Below are 20,669 nucleotides of genomic sequence, written 5' to 3' on the forward strand. Positions count from 1 at the left end.
GGCTGCGATGACTTCTGCCTGCGCGCCGAGAAGCGGGAGCGCACACAGCTTTAACGGAAGGACGCGCCTAGAAGTAAAGGGAGCGTCCTTCATCTTTCTGATCTCATAATAATCTCTTTAGCAACGTACTGCTAAAAAACGATATGATCTCGTTTGTTTGTGTTTATTAATTATGATTAATGATAACATGCTTGTTGTTCGGGGATGTTTAGAGTCATCAATGATTTATTAGTCTGATCAGTGAATATTTCTGAGTTGGTTGGTGTTAAAACGTCAAACGTGAGCTTTGCATCCCCTCATCCAATCATTTCAGACTTACTGTTAGTCATAAAGATGCTGCATGAAGAACCGGATGAGGAAAATGAGGAGGCATCTCTTGATCTCGAATCTGAGTCGGGGATCTCTGAAGATATGCCCTAAGGTTGTGAATTTCCTCTTGAAGATGGTGTTGATTTACTTCTGAAATAGCTGGCATGCAATGTATTAAACAGCAGTTCAGTAAATCATTAAAATGTTACACTTGAACAGTAATAAAGCCAATGAAGTTTCACTTTATGTCAAATATTGACTATAAAATGTTGAACTAGGTAGAAAGAAAACAAAGTATTGAAACTTCACTTCAACACTGACCCACTGAACAGTCACCATCACCATGTACATTCTGGTCCCCCCCCCCCCCCCCCCCCACTTACTTACTACACATAAATGCATATTATTTAATTTAATATTCCTCACTCCTTCACCCTGTTAACTGCTGCTAGCCCTTCAAATTTTAAATTTAAATTTAAATTGTTGTACTATGTTATATGTTAAATATTATATGTTATATGTTAAATATTATCATATAATGTTAAATATTATATGTTATATGTTTTATGTTACTAGGTTATTTGTTAAATATTATTATATTATGTTAAATATTATATGTTATATGTTACTGTGTTATATGTTATATGTTATTTTTTTATCTTGTATTAGCCGTTTACTGCGTGATGTTGCCTGCCAGGTCATAAGAATTTCACTGCTCTGATGATGCTGTTATTTGGTGCATGTGACAATAAACTTAGATTTGATTTGATTTGATTTGGACCAAAGACTGGTCACAGTGTCCAGCACAAAAACAATGTAGAACTGTTTGAGGAGGACTCACTAATGACAAGGAATAATTCCGCTGGTTTAAGTTTGTACTTTGAACGGTCAGGGTATTAAAAAAGGGTTTAAAAGTTGAAATGCTGTTATTACCGAATGTGAGTGCTGACTCAGCAACCTCACTAAATACAATCATTGGTGAAAATGAACGAGTTACGTCCACAGCAGCCTCAAAACGCCTGTACTGTGAAGCCGAGTTGTGAAAAGCAGAAATAATGTGTAGCAGCATTAAGGGCCAGTACTTCAGGGATAACACTGGTGGTTGCTTGGATAATATCATATAATCTTCAGAGGGCTACACAATTTTAAAACATCATCCTGTTGAATGATATATATATACTAGATCCCAATGGTTATGATGTGATACCATCAGCATGTGTGACGTAATTATGTTGATTCTTTCAGCAAGACACTAACTTTTTTATTTAAATGAAAAACTGCTGGTATTGACACACTTTCATCACATCTATTCATTTTAGGCTGTAATGATAGAATGAACCCACTTATTAATGCCTTATAGCCACAAAGAGAAGATGACTCACTAAATCTGATTGACAATGTTCCTGATTTCATAATTTCATGCAAAACATCGGAAATAATAGAAATGAATCAAGTACCTGTGAGGATAAACAGATAATTCCCAGTAGTGAAAAGCAGAAATAAGTTCAAGGTTATGGGTATTTTTAACAGGTATCTACCACATGTCTCTACAAATGAGGCACATATTGCAATTTAATTATTATTTTGGCTTTGTTCAGTGTAATAAAGATTAATTAATTTACTCTTTCACCAATTTCTAATATCCTTTATGTGAAACAAATTTGGGGGGGAAGCATTTTTTACTTTGCTCAGCAGAGCAACTATACATCTCAATGACATCCTGCCTCTGCAAGATTTGCAAGAATTCTGCAAAATATATTATTAATAATTTATCGAGCTCATTGTCATTTCCACACAGCATATTTTACAGTATTGTGCAAATCCACGGATAACTGAATTACTGAATAATGCAAGGTTTTCATTATCCATCTCTCTGACACAAGACAGAACCAAGGAGCAAGTCAGTCACATTAACGTCTTCAGACTACAGAACAAATAAAAAAAGAAAATCTATATGTGGCAACCTAAGCTGGAAAGAAAAAGCAGGTAAAATGCAACAGGCTTTGTTATTATGTTTAATCATAAAAAAATTGAATACAGTTTTTAAAGTGTTAATATCAAGTCTCACATCATCTCTCAAAGTACAATGCTGATGACAGTTCCTGTCCAGTAGGGGACAGTGTCCCCTTCAGAACAAACTGTTAATGCAGACAGCGTGGCTGAACGATTTTGAACTCGACAAACCGTGTGGTTTCTATTTTTTATCAACCTGCTCTCACAGGAAGAGGGGAAAAGAACATGAAGACACTGACTGGGCTAAGTCCCATTGGAGCAAACCCATGGAGCAAATCATAGTCTATTAGATATAGATATAGCAACGCCGGATGGATCTGAAAAATTGTGTAAGATATTTCCCGATCAAAGAGATATGTTGGCGAAAATGATTACACAAGGGCAGGACACAGAGTGCTTTTGTGTTTCCTGAAGCAATGAGTCAAACATGTACAAGTCATTTCAAGCTTTGAACATTTAGAGATTTTGGGGGAAATATTAAAAATCTGAACTGAAATTTTAAATCATGTTGGATCTTTAACAGAACAAAGAGTGCAACAGTGAATGGTTCTGATACTTTCTGAAGCCACTGCATCCTTGTTTCATCAAACCTGCAGAAATATTCACGCAGATCCCTTATAGTATTTTGCTTAAACAAGACTCTCTCAAATGGCTATGTCGTATGTATCCTGAATATCATTGAAAAAAATTACACAAGAATAACATAAAGCAAACTTGTAAAGTTTACTAACTATCTTAGAAATAACTAAGAAAGTTAAAACACAGTACAATGCGAGTGAACAAAAAATTCCCATCAAAGACACTTCGCGCCTGCCTTTCATAAAAAATGCACGTCATAGTGTACATTAAAAATGTACAGTACTTCACTGATATATTGATAAGGCACCCCAGCTCAGGCTGTATCAGTTGTCCATCACTAATGCCTGCGTACAACCAGATAAAGAACTGTGTGTGAAACCACAAGAATTTAAAAACCTTTGCACCAATTTTTCATCTGGGCTAAGAATCTCATTGATTGATCTATAGGTCTACGTTGAGGAGGTTATGTTTTCACCCCCGCCTGTTTGTTTGTTTGTGAGCAGGATTACACAATAATCTGGCGATAGGATGCAGTATTAGTTTGGGAAGAACGAATAAAAAGCCTGTGCGGAATTGGTTCTGGGTGCGAATCCAGAATCCGTTGCGAGATAGGGTGTTTTATGTTGTTGATTTCTCAGAAAATAATGCATGGATCTTGAGGAAAACAATCAGGCATGTTTAGGGGACTGATATGTATGAGAGAAAGGAAATTTGGTGCAGATCTAAATAAAAAGACGGATCTAGTGTATTTAGATGTAGTTTCATGAGGGGACTGTTGGGCCATGTTTGTCTATTAGTTGACAGGATTAGGCCAAACTACCAGATGGTGGAAGGATGTGGTCTGTGTCAGCGAAGAGCCCTCTAAATTTAGGTCCGAATTAGGGGGCGCATTTTTCACTTCCTTAAACATTATGAGATTCATGGATCTTGATGAAAAAAATCCCACACATTGTGGGACTGATTTCTATGAACGTGTGCAATTTGGTGCTTGATTGTTAAGAGGACTGTTTGGCCTTGATAGAGGTATGCCAGTCCAGCTAATACTAGATTTCTTTGATTTACAGCTTTGATGCGAACAAGGACAGCCTTAGCTCTAGTTTGTTAAACTGTGCAGATATGTGCAGTTACAGGTTGCAGGTTCTGCTGTACAATAAAATGCTAAATGCCAACAGCTCATCGAGGAAGAAGCTCCTTTTGATATTACTGCGATAATTTCCTCTGCATTTTTAGGAGAATGCTTTGATTTTAGCAACCATGGCGGGAGTTTACTTTCTACAATTTAAAACAGGTTTATAGACATACGAGGTCTGTAAGGCTGGTGGTGCAATGTTGTCTGTGATGGTTTTACTTTGGGCACCTTAATACCAATCAATAATGATTTAAATGCCACAGACTGAGCATGTTCATCTCTTCATAGGCACAGTTCAATTTTTCCTATATATGTCACACCATTGTAATGGTTACTACTTGCGGGATATTGCTCCACGTTGCAAAGCAAGTCCTCTCAAACTGGTTTTGTGAACATGGCAATAAGTTAAGTGACCTCTTCAGTCACCTGACGTCAATCCAATAGAACTGAATTTTGGCAGCTTGAATGTGCAGCTGACGATTCTTTGAAAATGATGTGATGCAGTCATGTCAACAGGGAGCAGAGTCTTGAAGCAACTCTTGTAGACTCTACACCACAAAGAAAGGAGGATGTTTGGATAGATCTCTCTCTATTATCATGCTGTTCCTGCTCCTTTTTTTGGGCTTGATTTTAAGTGTCCCTTGGCCTTGTTGAGCTGTATTTTACAGCTGCAATCAGACACAAGTAGCTCTGCAGTGCAGGTACTTTGTGAGATTCACAATCAGACAGAGTGATGAAGAAAATAAATTATTTTTCTCATATCTTCCATTATAATATCAAACATCTTCACTGCCTGAAGGTGGAATTTATTATATTTACAGTGTAATCAGTGTTTCTTTTTATTAAGCTTATAAAAATACTTTTCTTTGGTCCCATGTCATTTTGTATTTAAAATGCTTCAGATATGGACGGACCCTTTTGGATCAGCAGACAGTGGTTATATCTGAGAGGCTCCTCATGAATGAAGATGAGGTTTGAGTGGGGGTTGAAGAATTTGATGAGGGCTGTCACATCAGGGACATGGGCCCCGATCTGAGGGAACCCTAACCCTAAAGCCTGTAGTTTAAGATTTAAATTTAGTTTTAGGTGTATGGTGTCCCACTGAAATACAGAAGTGACTGCTGTTTAGCATTTGAAATCTTATCTATTCGCATTACCCTTTCAAACGAGGCTGAGTGTGTGTCAATTCCGAGGCTGCATTTAAAGACTGAATATGTCAGAGTGGCCCGAGTGGCCCATTTCCAAAGCTCCTTCAAATGCGACCAACAAATGTGTCCTTTCATCTCAGACAATTAAGGCTCCAACTGGTGGATCCTTCCTTCCCGGCCCAATCTATCTCAGGATTCAAAGTGCTTTGGTGATAAACCATTTTTTCAAAGTCATAAAGCGAAGTGACGTCGGTTCATTCAAGGTATCACATGTATACAAACCAAGGGCCAGTCAAGTTTCTTGTGGTGTCGATCTGCAGCGCTGTTGCTAAGCGACAGTAATAGGGGCAGGACAAGCTGATGACACTGTCAGGGTTTAAGTCAAAACAGGAGGACCCAAGCTGCAGAGACAAAAACTATAACTGAAAGTGTCCTTTAATGAGGCAAAAAATCCAAACACAAAAATAAACACACGGAATCAATACCAGGGTTCATACATACTTTGACCAATGGATTTCCATGACTTTTCCATGACTTTTCAATAACTTTAAACCAAATTTCCATGACCAAACATTTTGAGAAATCTCGCTGTATACATTCAAAAGTGACAAATTTAGTATTTAAGCTAACAATGAGAATTCCAAAGCATACAGTATACATTAAATGACGCAAATTAATGAGACAATAGTTTGAGTGAGGTCTTTGTCTGTTGTAACCCACGGCATGTACTTTTCCATTTGTAGCCAAGCATGGTTAAATCTACACTTGCCTGGCATAGTGCATTATCCCGCCTGCTTCCCCATCGAACTTTTCAATTAGAATGAGAAAGTCTGCCTGCTTATATTTTGACCGTACTTCTTTTAAAAGCATATGAATTATTTAAAACTCAGTGTAAATGAACGACATGACAATATGAATATAATCAAAATTGAAACACTTCATTTCAGGAGGCAAAAGACATAAAAAGACATTGATCATGGAAATCCCCTGTAGACCAAGTGGCTCACATGTGGCTCTCTCTGAGCCACATGTGAGGTTTGTAGTTTTTCCTAGAGGATGTCACACCATGTTAAAGCCCTATGAGACAATATGTGATTTGTGAATATGGGCTATACAAATAACATTTGATTGATTGATTGTCACATTTAGGGTCGGCCTTCCTGATCTACGTGGCCCACGCAGACTGCCTCCTTCACACCCCGAAGGATGCAGACCCTGAATTGGGACAGAGTAAATGTCTCTAAAGTCTAGAAAAAAAATTAAATATTGTCCTGTAATTTGGGTACATGAAAAAATAGGCTACAATCATAACTAAACAAGATACAAGAAATGCCAAGAGTTTGAATATAAAGTTTGTGCCACTTCTCAAAACAAAAGTCTGACAACAGAAAATAATGTTGCATTCCTGATGACTCCTCTTTGTGTTTATTGGCACAACCATAGACTCTAAATGATCTAACCCCTAACCCTAACCCTAACCCGCTGCTAACCACTTTCTCCCTCTACTGAATTTTTTTCCGAATTATCCCAGATACAAACGCTGCCATTTAGCACATTTGGAACCAGAGTCTGCGTAGTAGCTTGAACAATTGTGAGTCAGTCTCAGCTGTCAATCATGACATCTCAACCTGTGTATATTTGTCATCAAATAACAGAAAAATAATTTGGGTAAAAAAATTGCACTTGAACAAACATCAGTGTGATAATAACTACATAAACCATCAGGTGTACTTTGGCTTTTCAGTTTGGCCCACGTCTCATCCACTAACAGCTGGCAGGTCAGGGGTGAGTTGGTCGCCTCCTGGTGTCTAAACTGAGAAGTGCAATATAGTGGGCCATAGTCCATTACATTCAATTACATTTCATTTAGCTGACGCTTTTATCCAAGTGCGTTAGAATTGCATTCAACCCAGAGGGTACAAACCCAGAACAACAAGAATCAAGAAAGTACAATTTCTTCAAAAATAAAGCGAAACTACAAAGTACTATGAGTAAGTGCCGTTTAAGCGATACTTAAATGGTTGTTATGCGGGCCAATTAAAAATGGATGGATGGACAGCCCTGCTTTAGAGGGGCTCTCATGACTTCCGTTTTTAAATACAGTATATGGTTGGAATGGAACACAAACCTACTAGCTGCATAACACAACCCACTGTATCAGAGTGTGCAGATGTGCGTGTGTATTCGGGCACAGAATAACACTACTTATGTGAAAGCTGAGTGGCAGGCGGAGAGTGGGAGGACAATCACACTGAGGCATGTTGCAAAGCGATTGTACATAATATGAAAACACCCTGAAACAATTGGCAGTGTTGCTTTAGTCTTGACTTGATGGCGTGTCAGGGTCTTTTACTGGGAACGAACAGAAACTGTGGGTTTGTCAATAGGAGTGACACTTCTCAAACAGTAGCTCCAGCAAGCAACAGAGAGCTGTAAAGACGAGTTCATTCGACAATGTCCTTGGAAATCATTGCAGTGTTCTTCCGTAGGGAGGTGACGCACTCACAGACAGCCTTTTTCATCATTCAAAGGCTGTCTGTGAGTGCGTGAGGTTCGTCCCACGGCACACAACAGGGTTTGGTTTCATGTGCCGCGAAACATTTTGATTTTGTGGTTCTCCACCAGCAGCGAGGTGAGGTTGTGTTCGTAATCTCCGTCGTGGACCCCCGTGTGTTTCATGTGGTTATCCTCCCAATAGTGGTGCCAGCTTCCTGACTGGTCGGCCCCAAATCCAAACACACTGACCTGGAGGAGGCAAGAAACAAAATCCCAGTGTCAAAGCTACGGCAACACGTCATCTACACAAGCTTGAATTTTATTCATTCACGTCTGTCCAGCTTTCACATCACAACTTTCATATTTCTCAAAAACAAAACTCATTATTATTCTGAAACCGCAATCTCATAAAACATGAAGGAGGTTGTCCTTGTATAGTTATTCCAATTCACTGAGGAACTCGTTTGTCAAGGTGATGTTATGTATGTACTTCACACTGTACTTCTTACCTCATCACATATGTGGAGAGCGAGCAGTAAGCTGAGGAAGCCTGTCGAAGGGTAACGTCCGTGACCCTCGAGCCAATTATCGTAGACGTATTTGAAAAATGTGGGGTTGTAAATTACCACCTGCAAAAGAGTTATAGGAATTTCAGGTATGGTAATTAACAGAGAGAGAAAGATTCATGTTCGAATTCTGAACTTCTTCCATCTTTTTACAGTAACATAAAGAAATAACTGATGAAAATACAGTGTACTTTTGAGATAACGGCTTGGACTGCACCAGCAGCACCATGACTGAAAGGTGGTTAAAAGCATGCCACTCTTGTTTAGGTGGCATTGGCTTATAAGGCTTTTTTATTTCAAAAATTCTTTATGGTGAGTCACTTTTTACATGTTTTATATTGCTGGTTTTACTGGCACACCACTTCTCACTCCTGTAAAATGATTATTATTAACATGCTGCTGCTGTGGTACCAGTATGACTAATAGACCACTGTTTTTCAACTCACATAAATATATATGTGTTGAATAAAACAGATATTATGCCATATTCAAGTTTTGTGATGCTTGTAAGCAGTACACGAGAAGTGAGATGTAGTTATAGCTAACAAAATGCTAGTGTAACAAAGCAAAGATGTAATAGCAAAGTGTTTACCTCACAAAAAACAGCTGCATTCAGATTAAACCAGCATTATACCAGAATATAATTGTCATTGTCTTGTCTGCTTGATTTTCATTTTGAAACAATCTTTTATTTCTGTTCATAATTATATTTACATGTTTACAAAATAAAATGTAATTGATTTAAGCTCTATTAAAAGTTTTGCAGAATAAGAAAATCCCATGATTATGTGTTTTGTCTTTCGGGACGGCCCCTAACTTCAGGTCCTCATTAAGGCGTCAATATCTGAACACGAGGCAGAAATAACACCAGTGGAACATCAGTCACACGTTGTTCCGTACTGCACAGCTAATGCGGTGAAAAGTAATGAAAAGTTATTGAGGATGAGTGACCCTGAATATGTGAATATTTAACACCTACAGTTTTACATCTGCAGCCTGAATCCTGAAGTACTGCTTTGGTTACTGGCAGATTCTTATTTTCATACAGACAAATCATCACCTGGATTCATCTGGTTCTGGTGAAAAATATGAATATGAGTTCTAAACTGATATATGTATGTCTATTCTTAACCAGTTGGTGGTGAGCGGCGAATATATAACTTCCTAAATCACAATTTGTGCAAATCCAAGATATTTATTCATACTCAGAAACACCATTATTCACTAGAAGTACAGTGTTCAACACGTCAGTAACAACCTCCAGTTTTACACACTACATGCTGTCAGCAACACACTGTAACCTAAGTAGCAGTGGCATATACAACTACAGACCTGTCCTACGCTGCCAGGAGTGTGTCAGTCTTAAATAGTGACATATGCATTTTGATGTGCCAACAATTTAACCCTTGTGAAAAAGCCAGTGCTGAAAGAAGAACTCAAAACTAAGTAAAAAGAAGAAATAGCAATGTCGAAAACTCCATTGAAGTAGAATTCCTACACTCAAAATGTTATTATAAAAAAAATGAGTAGCTGCAAAATGTATGTAAGTGGCAAAAGTAAAAATATAAATTTTCAGGTAATACAAATTAATATTCTAACTTATCCTTTTAGGAACCTTTTACGCTATTGGTTAGTTTAGATGTAAATCACTGAATCATGTTATATAAGTGCATTTAAAATAAATGGTGTACAGTTGAAATGAAATGTTTTCCATGTGAAATGTAGTATTAGAACATTAAGACATGTAAAATGTAAATACCCACAACTACCTCAAAAAGGCGCAAAGTTTAGTATATTAAACAGCAGTAAATGAAACATTACACCCCTGGATATACCACTGTGAAACGTCATGTGACACTGCTACAAAACGGACACATAGTTAGTATAATGGACACTGTTTTTGAATGAGAGCTTGACCACAAAAAATTTAGCGTAAGGTTTCAATTTGTCGATATGCTTTTGTACTTTTGTCCAGGTATTGTATGTGTAGGATATATCATCCATCCATCCATGCATGCATAGATCCATCCGTTTATTATGCTCTTTTCAGGGTTGTGGCGGGTTAGCTGGAGCCAATCCCAGCCAACAATGGGTGTACAAAGACAAAGACACACATTCACACCTAAAGTCAATATAGTCTCAAATAAACCTAATCCCAATCCTAATTTCTTTGGACTGTGGGAGGAGCCTTGAGAAAACCCATGCAAACACAGGGAGAACATGCAGGATGCTAAGCACTGCACCACCCAGTATATAATGTTTTAATGTAATCTAGGGAAATAAGAAATAGTATCCAAATAAAATGAATGTTATGTTCAAATACAAACATTTAATATAAAAAGATATGCGTGTGTGTGGGTTTGCACAACCTACCTTATCTCTGTTTGCTTTTATCCTGGCAGGGACAGACTGATAGGTCCTGTAACACAAAACAACACCAGGGACTCAAAATCTTGGCTTTAACTACTTAACTACAAAAAATTCTCTGAAATATTGAGCTGAAGACAGAACTGCTTGTTTTATCTCCTGTTACTTGTACCACATCTACAGTGGACGTACTGATGACATATCTTATCATAAATGTCCAGTGTCAGAGTCTTGAAGACACAGCTCAGGAGCCAGATACAGAGGAAGCACTACATGCTACATGCTTGTGTGTTTACCATGGAAATATAAACATTGAACAAATCACATACATCTAAAAAAATCTAAATTCAAACATGCAAATAGCCTGTGTAATTGACAAAAGTAAAAGGATAGCATACTAATGAGAGAGATGAAAAAAGACTGATTGCATAGTTAGACACAATCCTGAGAAATGTTTCCAATTTAAGGAATGGTTTATCGAGGCTAATGCCTCTGCAGCAATGTGTCTAATATTTTTCAGACTAGTCTATCACTGATTGGAATACTGCGCTGTGCGATCCAACCAGTTCCTTGACGATTTGTGTAAGATGACATGAAAAGTACCTGTGTAGCTAGTATCTGGTGTGTTGCAGAACACAACATCGACATGAATGTAAAAAGAAATACACCCAGTTACTCACACAGGCTCGATACTTTCACAGGATGTCACAACTTCAGTCAGCGCTTAACATTTTCATTGTCTTATCTTATTTTCATGTCATTTCAGAATTCAGCCACTCCCCCCTGCTCTGCATCACCTCGTGTCAAGGATCCCATTCCCTGCCCCATTCCCGTTTTGCCTGTTCCCTGTCGGATTTGTTTGCTTTCTGTGGCCTGCCTTCTGGTCCCTGGATTCCCGTTTTGCCTGTTCCCTGTCGGATTTGTTTGCTTTCTGTGGCCTGCCTTCTGGTCCCTGGATTCCCGTTTTGCCTGCTCCCTGTCGGATTTGTTTGCTTTCTCAGACTTTCTACCTGGCTTTTGACCCCTGATTATCCATTATGCAAAAAAATGGCAAACGTCCGTGGTACGAGGTGATGCAGAACAGGGGGGAAGTGGCTGAATTCTGAAATGACATGAGATTTAGTACATGCAAAAAATAAGATAAAGACAGAGAAAATGTTAAGAGCTGACTGAAGCTGTGACACATGAGAGAACTAACACTCCAGGAGTGTTGCCATTTATAGTCGATGGTGTGAATTTGTGTTGAATACGGTTCCTCCTGTGTCTTTTCATATAGAGGCCCATTCTATTCATCAAGACTGTAAGATTTAACAAAACAATTCGGCGAAGATCTAATGGCTGCCGCGGCGGTGCTGACAGTGGAACCAATAAAGTGAAATTTAATGACGCAGAATGATTGCTTTGGCCGGGTTGAAAGGCAACTGCACTTTTACAGGAATCATTTGTTTGGATTTACTCGTCCTTCCGCCACCAAACATGGGGTGTTTGAGTTATTGGCAGCTGCATTCATTGGCGGAGGCTTCATCCTTTCCCCCTGGTTGTCCAGTAATCAAGCTAATGTTTACGGGTCATTGAGGATGAAGCGGCTGAAGGTGAAATTTACCGGAAGATCAAAACTGAGTGATTATCCTTGTTATGGCAATCTGACAACTAAGAAGAGTGAGCGAGTGTGATTGTTGCCGTGGTCTGGTTTAAAAAAAAAATGTAAATGAATGTGGGAGGGCAAACAAATGCACAATGCATCATAACATATTCACAACTTATACATTTCAAGGACACTAAAAGCTTTTGTACCCTGGTTTCGTTGATAAACGGGGGGGGGGGGGGGGGAATGAAGCGTCTCAGCGAGCACATTTATAACTTTTAGTTTAACTCAATAATGATATTCATAGAAGAAATAATAACAATAATACTATGTCCCCCTTGTGACCATAGTATTTTTAGACATAGGGTTCACCAGCCAACCTAACTCAGCCCATCTACAGAGAGCCTGTCTACCTCCTTTTACTGCTATTATACCAAAAATGGCAGCAGTTCACCTAGAGGGCAGGCTAGTCTGCAACGGTACGAGTGTAGCTAAAAACAGAAATAATTATTCATGTCAAGAAGGCTCAAATAGTTTTTTGATTGCGGAAAATATAGTATTGATTATTCATTAATTTACCTTATATTTCTGACAGGGACATATAACATGCTAGGATTCTGCTAATGCATGCTAATTGGTGAGCTAAGGATTTGCGACTGATAACGACAATTTGTGTGAAATTAAATGGAAATACCAGCTATAGGAGGAACCAGAGGAGGATTGGTTATAACAGTCAAATAAAAATCAAATACAACTTCCTTTACCTCATAAACGTTACATTTTGGGGGCTAACAACTCCTCAGGCAATAGGTCAAGCTGACAATGATCGCCCACTGCTGGATCAGGACACAAACGACTTCTGACAGTCTGATGCACCTCTAGACTGAATATTTTGAATTCAAATTGTTCACTACAAGATGAATATGAACTTTTCCCCAAGGTTCAAGTAAATGTTTTAATTTCGAATAAAAAGTGTAAGGCCTGCCCTTCAAACAACCTGGAGGGGACGTTCTCCCTATTTAAGAAATTCTCTGCTCATATACAGTGGTTTTATCAGAATGTACTGTTTTTATAAAGGGTGAAACGGCTGTTTTCTGTGGAGTCTCCTGCTACAAGCAACAGCTTCTTCACTACACATAGTCATTGGGAATATAAAATATTGATTGTAGCAGCTTCTGACATTTGGTAAGTACACTCACTGTTTAATAGTGCCTGTGGTGAGGGCACTAATGAGCCACTGAATATCCAGAGTCTTGTAAGGGATCAGAACTAGTCTGGTGTCGTTGTCCAGGTCGATGGCGCTCTCTGGATACATGACATGATGAGTTGTTCTGGTTCCCACGTCCATCTCAAAGCCACGGGTGGGAGCATGGTTCATTCTGCAAGGAGAATATTGTGTTTCTGAGTTACTCTCCTCACATCTTTACTTTTCTTCCTGTACAATTTCCAGGGCAACTCAAATTCACCCACATGTAACAAAGACGGGAAATTACTGGATTTTGTATATGATAATCACCATAGTGCTTAATTATATACCTTTGTGATACCGACATGCAAAATAATCATCGTCACTATATTGAGAGACAAAATTTTGAGAAAGAGGGAACAAAAACACATCCCCATTTTACCACATGTCACACATCCAACTAGCAAACAGGCTGCGTCAATTCAAATCCCAACAGTTCCTGTTAGGCAAGCCAGATGAGGGGTCCCTGTTATTATGTCTAAAAACACTCAGTCTGCAGCGGTAATTGGTGGGAACATGGCAGTTGGTTTCCTGAGTGGAGGGAGGTGACAGAGAGAGGAGACATCATGAAGCTCCCCCCCACCCCCTATGTATCACCTGGTTGAGCGCTCGGGTCTGAGCAATATTGTCTTCCTCATTACTGAGATGACAGCTATATAACAACTAGACGTTTCCAGCCTGAGCCCGTCAGGACTCATAACGGCCTCCTGCAAGAGCTATTGTATTTCTAGGCCTTATTTTATAGTTACAGTTTTTTTTAACCTTTTTTGCTTAAATCAATAAATCACAGCCTCTTGTGTTTAAAGACATTACTATCAAGTTGCACATTGGGAAATAACTTGGAAAGCCTGGAAGTTGCACAGTTTTTATGAAACATATAAATATATAATGATCAACTTTTCCCACCGTGTCTCCTTTGTGCAACTTATATATGTTTAAATACAGCTTTAGTTATTTTATTGATATTAATATGAAAATGTATTGTTTTTTTATCACTTACGTCATTTAAATTTCATGTAAAGTCCAATCAGTTTTTCCTATTATAACATTTAGTACACACATTTTATTGAAAATGTAATAAATCACATATTGTTTTTAAAACTTTAACTAAACCTGCATTAACATATGCAGGTTTACTAAACACCTGGCCCTAAAGATAGAATGTGGGGCTCACAGGTGCAAAATTGTAGACAACGTGCTAAGCAGGTGGTCCAGAAAAAGTAATATTGTCCAGGCTCACTGTCATATGTGGCTGGTTGCAGACAGAGGTAATCCAAGGCAAACAAATTCGGGCAGCAGAACAGGCAAAACAGAAATGAAGGAACTGAGCAGGAATAGATGCGAGCAACAGAGAACCAGGGAAAACAGAAGAGACAAAGTAGACTGCGAGCGAAGGGACACACACGGGAGGCAGGGATAATTGGACACAAGTGAAACATATAAGGGCGGGACAGACAATCACCTAAATGGGAAACCAGACAAAGACAGGGTGTTAAGCCAGACTATGTTCAAACAACAGCGTTTCAGAAAGTCCACCTAGTCTTTCCAGAGTCCTTTTAATGGCAGATCCTAACTTAGATGCTCTTTTGTGCTTACCTAACTGCTGCTCCTGGGAACAAATTAGATCGGAGCAGTGATGGTGAAACTAAATGGTAAAGCTGAGTGCTAAACCAAAGAGCTGGAAGTTGGTAAAACGCTGGGCAGGCAAATTGTATATTGGTCTTTCATCGACCTTTCATAGTCAAATCATAAAGACCTAATAAAACTAGAAATACCACCCTGAGGTTGCATGCTTTGCCAACCAGTGCAGTTTCAGGGTACATAAAAGTTTTTTCAGACTCATATGATTTCACCTCGACCCTTGACTTTTGAAATCTAATCAGCCCAAGTAATGATTAATCAAAATGTTACGAAATTCCCCGGAAGGCCGGCTTTAGATATCATCTTCAAGTCCACTTTGACCTTTGGCAGAACAAATCATGGCTCCGGCTGAGCTGAATGTCTGGGAGAACAACATATTGGCAAGAGGTTTTTTAATGGTGCAGTATCTCAGCGCAAAAGAACAGATTGGTGGGGTTTCCTCCCTTAATGGCAGCTACATCCTCTGGGGGTTTAAGAAATGGTGGACAAATGGATCCTCGCCGTCAACAGCAAATGAAAAAGTCTGGCAGCGAGGGCAGAGGAATGTCATGCCACCTATCAAAGAGTGAGATGTGAGGAGTTTGTCAGAAACTACAGCACATTCTGAGGCAGACTTGAGAGCTCATCTTCAAGACACCAAACACATGTTTCGTGAGGCCACTGTGACCTTTGACCACCCACATATTAACAGTTAATCCAGTGAGTCATGAACACTGGAGCCAAATTTGATAGGATTCTCTCAAGGCATTCTTAAGATAAAGTATCCATGAGGCACAGTGGCTTTCACCCTTGTCCTCCAAATTCTAATTCCCATCATCCTTTGGGTCGAACTGATTATCCATACTAAATTTGCGGAAATTGTGATTCGTGAATTCACAGTGACCTTGACCTATGACCTTTGATCACACATTTCTAATCACTTCCTTTCATGAATCCAAGTGAATGCTTTTACTAAATTGAAAGAAACTGTCACAGTGTTCTTGAAAAATAAATGCTTCCAATAACACGAGTAAAGGGATCATTCACCGCTGTACTGCAACAGTTAACTACAGCGATGCTACAGCACTGCAACGGATGGATGGCCTGTTAGTCCCAGAGCAAACAAATGCTGTGCCACAAGTAGTAAAGCTGCTGCATCAGATGGGTCTGGGTTTATTATGGACACAACACTGGTTGTCATGATACTGGATCATCAGTGGTAGCATTGAGTAAGAGCAGGAAGTGCTTTACAGAATAGAATACATTGTGTATCTCATATTGGTACATCTACAGCTCACTTCACAGCAGATGTGGAGAGGAGGAGGAGAAAGAGCAATTGCTCTTGCTGTTAACGAGTAATAAGAACTGCTTCTTCTGTCAACTTTCCAGGGAAGGGCAGCCAGCTTTCTCGAACAGATTCATGGCTCAGACTGAGCTGAACGTGCAATGTCTGTTAGAAGAAAATATTGGCAAGAGGTTTTTTAATGGTGCAGTATCTCAGCGGAAAAGAACCGATTTTGACAGGCCTACATTGGTGGGGTTCCTCCCTTAATGGCAGCTACATCATCAGGGGGTTTAAGAAATGCTGGACAAATGGATCCTCACCGTCCACAGCAAATGAAAAAGTATGGCAGCGAGGGCAGAGGAACGTCATGCCACCTATCAAAGAGTGCTATGCGAGGAGTTTGTCACTATACAGCACACTCAGAGACACTGATTTACTCTAACAGCACACTACCGCTGCTATAACACATATATTATAAAGATCCTCACCTTACAAGGCACTCCCCTACATCCTCATTCATAACAGGCATATATGTCGGTGATCAAATTCCACAGTTATGTAAGGGTACAGGAATTTCTGACAGCACTTAATGTTTTCCTCAACTTAAACAACAAGAGGCTCATTGTCTTTTTCTATTCACATATTTCTGTTTTCCACAAAATGGAAAACAGAACTGACTTCTTGTTTCTTTGAAACTCACTTCCTCGAAAGTTCCTCTCTAAGTTGTATAATAGTGTATGGTTGGCTCTTGCCATCAACCCACTGCAGGGGGTAACGCTACAATAAGGCATGTATGTAAGGGCACTCGAGAAGTTACGTTTTTAAGTGGATTCTGTGAGCCGCGTATTCGCTTAATCTTGTGGGGGCGTGTGGTGTCAACTGTTCTAAGGAGGCGACTATTTCAGATTGGTCTAATCAATATTCAGCTCCTGCTCCAGCTACGCCCCCCTTGGCAATGGAAATTTGTACCAGATGGACTTGAAACAAACTGGAGCAGATGTACTGAGCGCTTGAAAAGCCCATTTCTCCGACACAATGCTCTGCCCTGGGCTTTTTACCCGGAGTACACACAATTACTCAGGTAACATAGGTGCCATGTGAAAGTTAATGAGAGATGTAAGTGGAATAATTAGAATCAATATTTTTGTGCATGTCCAATGTCACATAGAGATTTAGCCATGATTCTCTGTGATAATAGATTTGCGGAATCCTATTAGAGGGAGACAAGAGCAAGTCTGTAACCCTCCCTCTCTCTGGAGAAAGCAGGAAGAAAGATGACTCACTTTCAGTGGAAGAGTGAAATTCAGAGTGCAAGCCTTCTTGCACATGACAGATATCATGACCAGTGATTTTCAGCAGAACTTTATGGGCAAGTATTAAGTGCCAGCACTTTAAGCATCAATCAACTTGATTCAATGTAAGTGACTCTTAAGGCTCAAATATACAAGTCAGGTTCAAATGCCCTACAGCGCATTAGATTCCTGGAAATGTTTTTTTTTTTTTTGTTGAAGCAGGAGAATTGTTATGTCTGTATTTTCAGATGCAGTTCGACCACAGATGCACTTTTGACCTCAGTGTTTGAAAACTGCAGAGAACCTGCATCAGATCAGATCGGCTGCACTAATAAAAAAAACCCATAAGTGACTTCACCGCAGACAGAAAACAAGAAACATCGCTGCTGCAGATGTTTTAACATTTCATTCGATTTTACATGAATTTATGATTCTTCAGTTTCCTGTCATTCTTGTAAGAGCTGCTGTTTGTGTCAATTGTGTCAGATATCGATTATTTAGTGTTTTGACTAAATTGTTCTTTCTTTTACCTTCGACATGAAGGTTATGATTTCATTGCTTTTCATATGTAAGCAGGATTATGCAAAGACTACGAAACCAGCACTATTGAAACTTGGTGGAACGGTGGGTAAGGCACAATGGAAAACCCAATACATTTTAGATCAGATTCGAAAAAATTATCTATTTTTTACTCTTAAACATTGCGAGACAGTGCGTTTTTTGCTACATTTTTGTGATTTTCTCAAGATATAACCCAGAGATCTTCATCGAAAATTCAGACATTTCAAATAGACTGATATCCTTGAGTGCGAACAATTTGGTGCGGCTTTATTCAATTAAAGGGGATTGTGGCATGGAGATAATATTTTCAGATGGGCCTGCAACTTAAGAAAGGTGGTGATAATTTGACTCTGCAACCATCTGCAAAACATTGCCTACACAACAGAACTCCAGTCTATTAAGGCTGCACACAGCGGTTTAGACAACACATCATTTTCACACAGTATGCATTGATGCTCATCAAATTTGCAAAGTGGTAACTATACATAAACCCTACCAGCAGGGAAGACAGGGAACAACAAATACGTAAGCAGAGGTTCTGTATGTGGGGAACATAGCAACACATTTTTATTTCAATCAGCTTTCTATATTAATCAAGACTTTATATTGATTTATTTTCTGCCTATTTTTGGATGATAAAACGTATTTAGACCAAAGTTGGCTTGGTGGGCCAGTGAGAAATGTGGGCCGGTTTAGTCTCATCTCAACCAAAGGAAACTGCATTTATTTAATTGAAACTGAAGATATTTTAATCTTTTGAAAATTAAAGAAATGGGAGATATTATCTTCTTAAATACATAAAAATGAACTGAGTAACAAAAGGTGATGATTGCTGTGCAAAGCTGTTCCTATCGGTGGACACAAACACACACACACACACACACACACACACACACACACACACACACACACACACACACACACACACACACACACACACACACACACACACACACACACACACACACACACACACACACACACACACACACACACACACACACACACACACACACACAAGCTACCATGAACGCTAACTGTCAGGCTGACTAATTGACGTCAAAACAAAATGGCAATGCGGTCTGTTTATCCGACTATTGATCAGTGGGTCCAGGTTGTAGGATTCTGTCAGCGTTGGTTAAGCATTTGACAAGAAAAAGATTACAACTAGCGTTTATGTCTTTATATTGTTTGTCAGTTTTGCCATTAAAACATTAACTTGATCAGAATGGCCTTAGGCCAACAATTCTGTTACAGTCAGGTTTGTGAAGTTTTCTCTCTTGGAATGACTTATTTTGTCCCCCTTCCTCTTCAAACGTGAGAAAAGTGAAACTGTTATACTCATAAATGATTAATGTCTTCTTTAATGTCAGGGCTGTTTGCCTACCAGAACGCTGTTGGACATTGTTGGTCTGCTTATTATTAATTTGTCCTCAAAATACAGCGAGCCAAGAACCACGATAATCCATAAGACGGCCCTGTGCTCCAAGGTGCATCCAGATCATGCAGCATGTAATAACCAACTTACACTTTAAAGGTCAGAGGTATTTCAGTCCTGTCTCATGCCTTCACATTCTCACCAGTTCTCTGCTGCAACCACTGTCTTTGTAAGCTTGACTGTGTTTCTCCAAATGCCTATGCTGACTGTTTCCAGCTGACTTATAATCGTGATGAGGAATTAACAATGTATACATTTTGATCAGAGTTCAGGATGAGGAGGATGACCACGTGAGATGAAGGCATAGAGTCTCAGGTTTGGTGCTTTGATATTAACAGGACTAGCCTGTTGTAAACCTGTCCGTTTGGAATGGACTGTTCTTTGGTCTGTGTTAATGCTCCGGAGCTACTTCAGAATTGTTCCTGGTCATTTGTGGGTCCTCTTCGAGCAGTTCTTCAATATACTGTCAACTCTTAGTGTTTGTGTGCTGGACGTTGTGTGCAGAGCTCTTTATAAACAGTCTATGTTGCACAGTGAAGAAAAATCTATGTTCATCCTACCTGGTTTATCTGCAATGAAGATTTTACATTCAATGATTTTCATAAATTGAAACTGAATTTGCTTTAATACTGGTCATGTGTTTGGCTTCTATATAAGCCGATTTTTAGATTTATTACATATTGGCTATTTCAGAGGTCTGTTAAGCAATCAACACACATCATCAGACCCAAGTTCACAACATTTCAAAGTAGAAGCTCTGTAATTTAGCTCAATACTTGCTTTACTTTGGAGACAAATGCTAAACAGAAAATGATTCAAGGTGATGTATCCATGATGGAGATCAAAACCAGTGCTTCGTGTCTGTGTCTCAGTCGGATATGGTAAAATAAAAAATAATGAATTACTCAACATTGACACTACACTTCCAAGGAGCACTAATGAATACACTTACCAATTGTGAAATCGACAAAATTAATGGTTAGGTGCATTCAGCATACAGACAAACAGACTTGGAATTAGTAGGTAGATGAATAA

At 39.1% G+C, this 20,669-nt stretch overlaps 1 protein-coding gene across 6 annotated transcripts in view; it reads right to left on the reverse strand.

Annotated features, from left to right (window-relative positions):
* Positions 1-5,595: 5,595 nt before the first annotated feature.
* The window catches only part of st3gal1l2 (ST3 beta-galactoside alpha-2,3-sialyltransferase 1, like 2), a 70,433-nt gene continuing 55,359 nt past the window's right edge, over positions 5,596-20,669 (reverse strand). For 5 of the 6 annotated variants that reach the window (XM_062409956.1, XM_062409954.1, XM_062409955.1 and 2 more), the window contains 4 exons: positions 13,392-13,571; positions 10,614-10,659; positions 8,184-8,303; positions 5,596-7,923 (listed from right to left, as the gene is read on the reverse strand). In XM_062409956.1, the coding sequence (XP_062265940.1) occupies positions 7,762-7,923; positions 8,184-8,303; positions 10,614-10,659; positions 13,392-13,571 (508 nt within the window). In that variant the 3' untranslated portion in view covers positions 5,596-7,761. The remainder of the gene's footprint in view (positions 7,924-8,183; positions 8,304-10,613; positions 10,660-13,391; positions 13,572-20,669) is intronic. The other variant, XM_062409959.1, reaches the window with a different exon arrangement.

This window comes from Platichthys flesus, chromosome 17, assembly GCF_949316205.1.
Source record: "Platichthys flesus chromosome 17, fPlaFle2.1, whole genome shotgun sequence".
Taxonomy (NCBI): Eukaryota; Metazoa; Chordata; class Actinopteri; order Pleuronectiformes; family Pleuronectidae; genus Platichthys; species Platichthys flesus.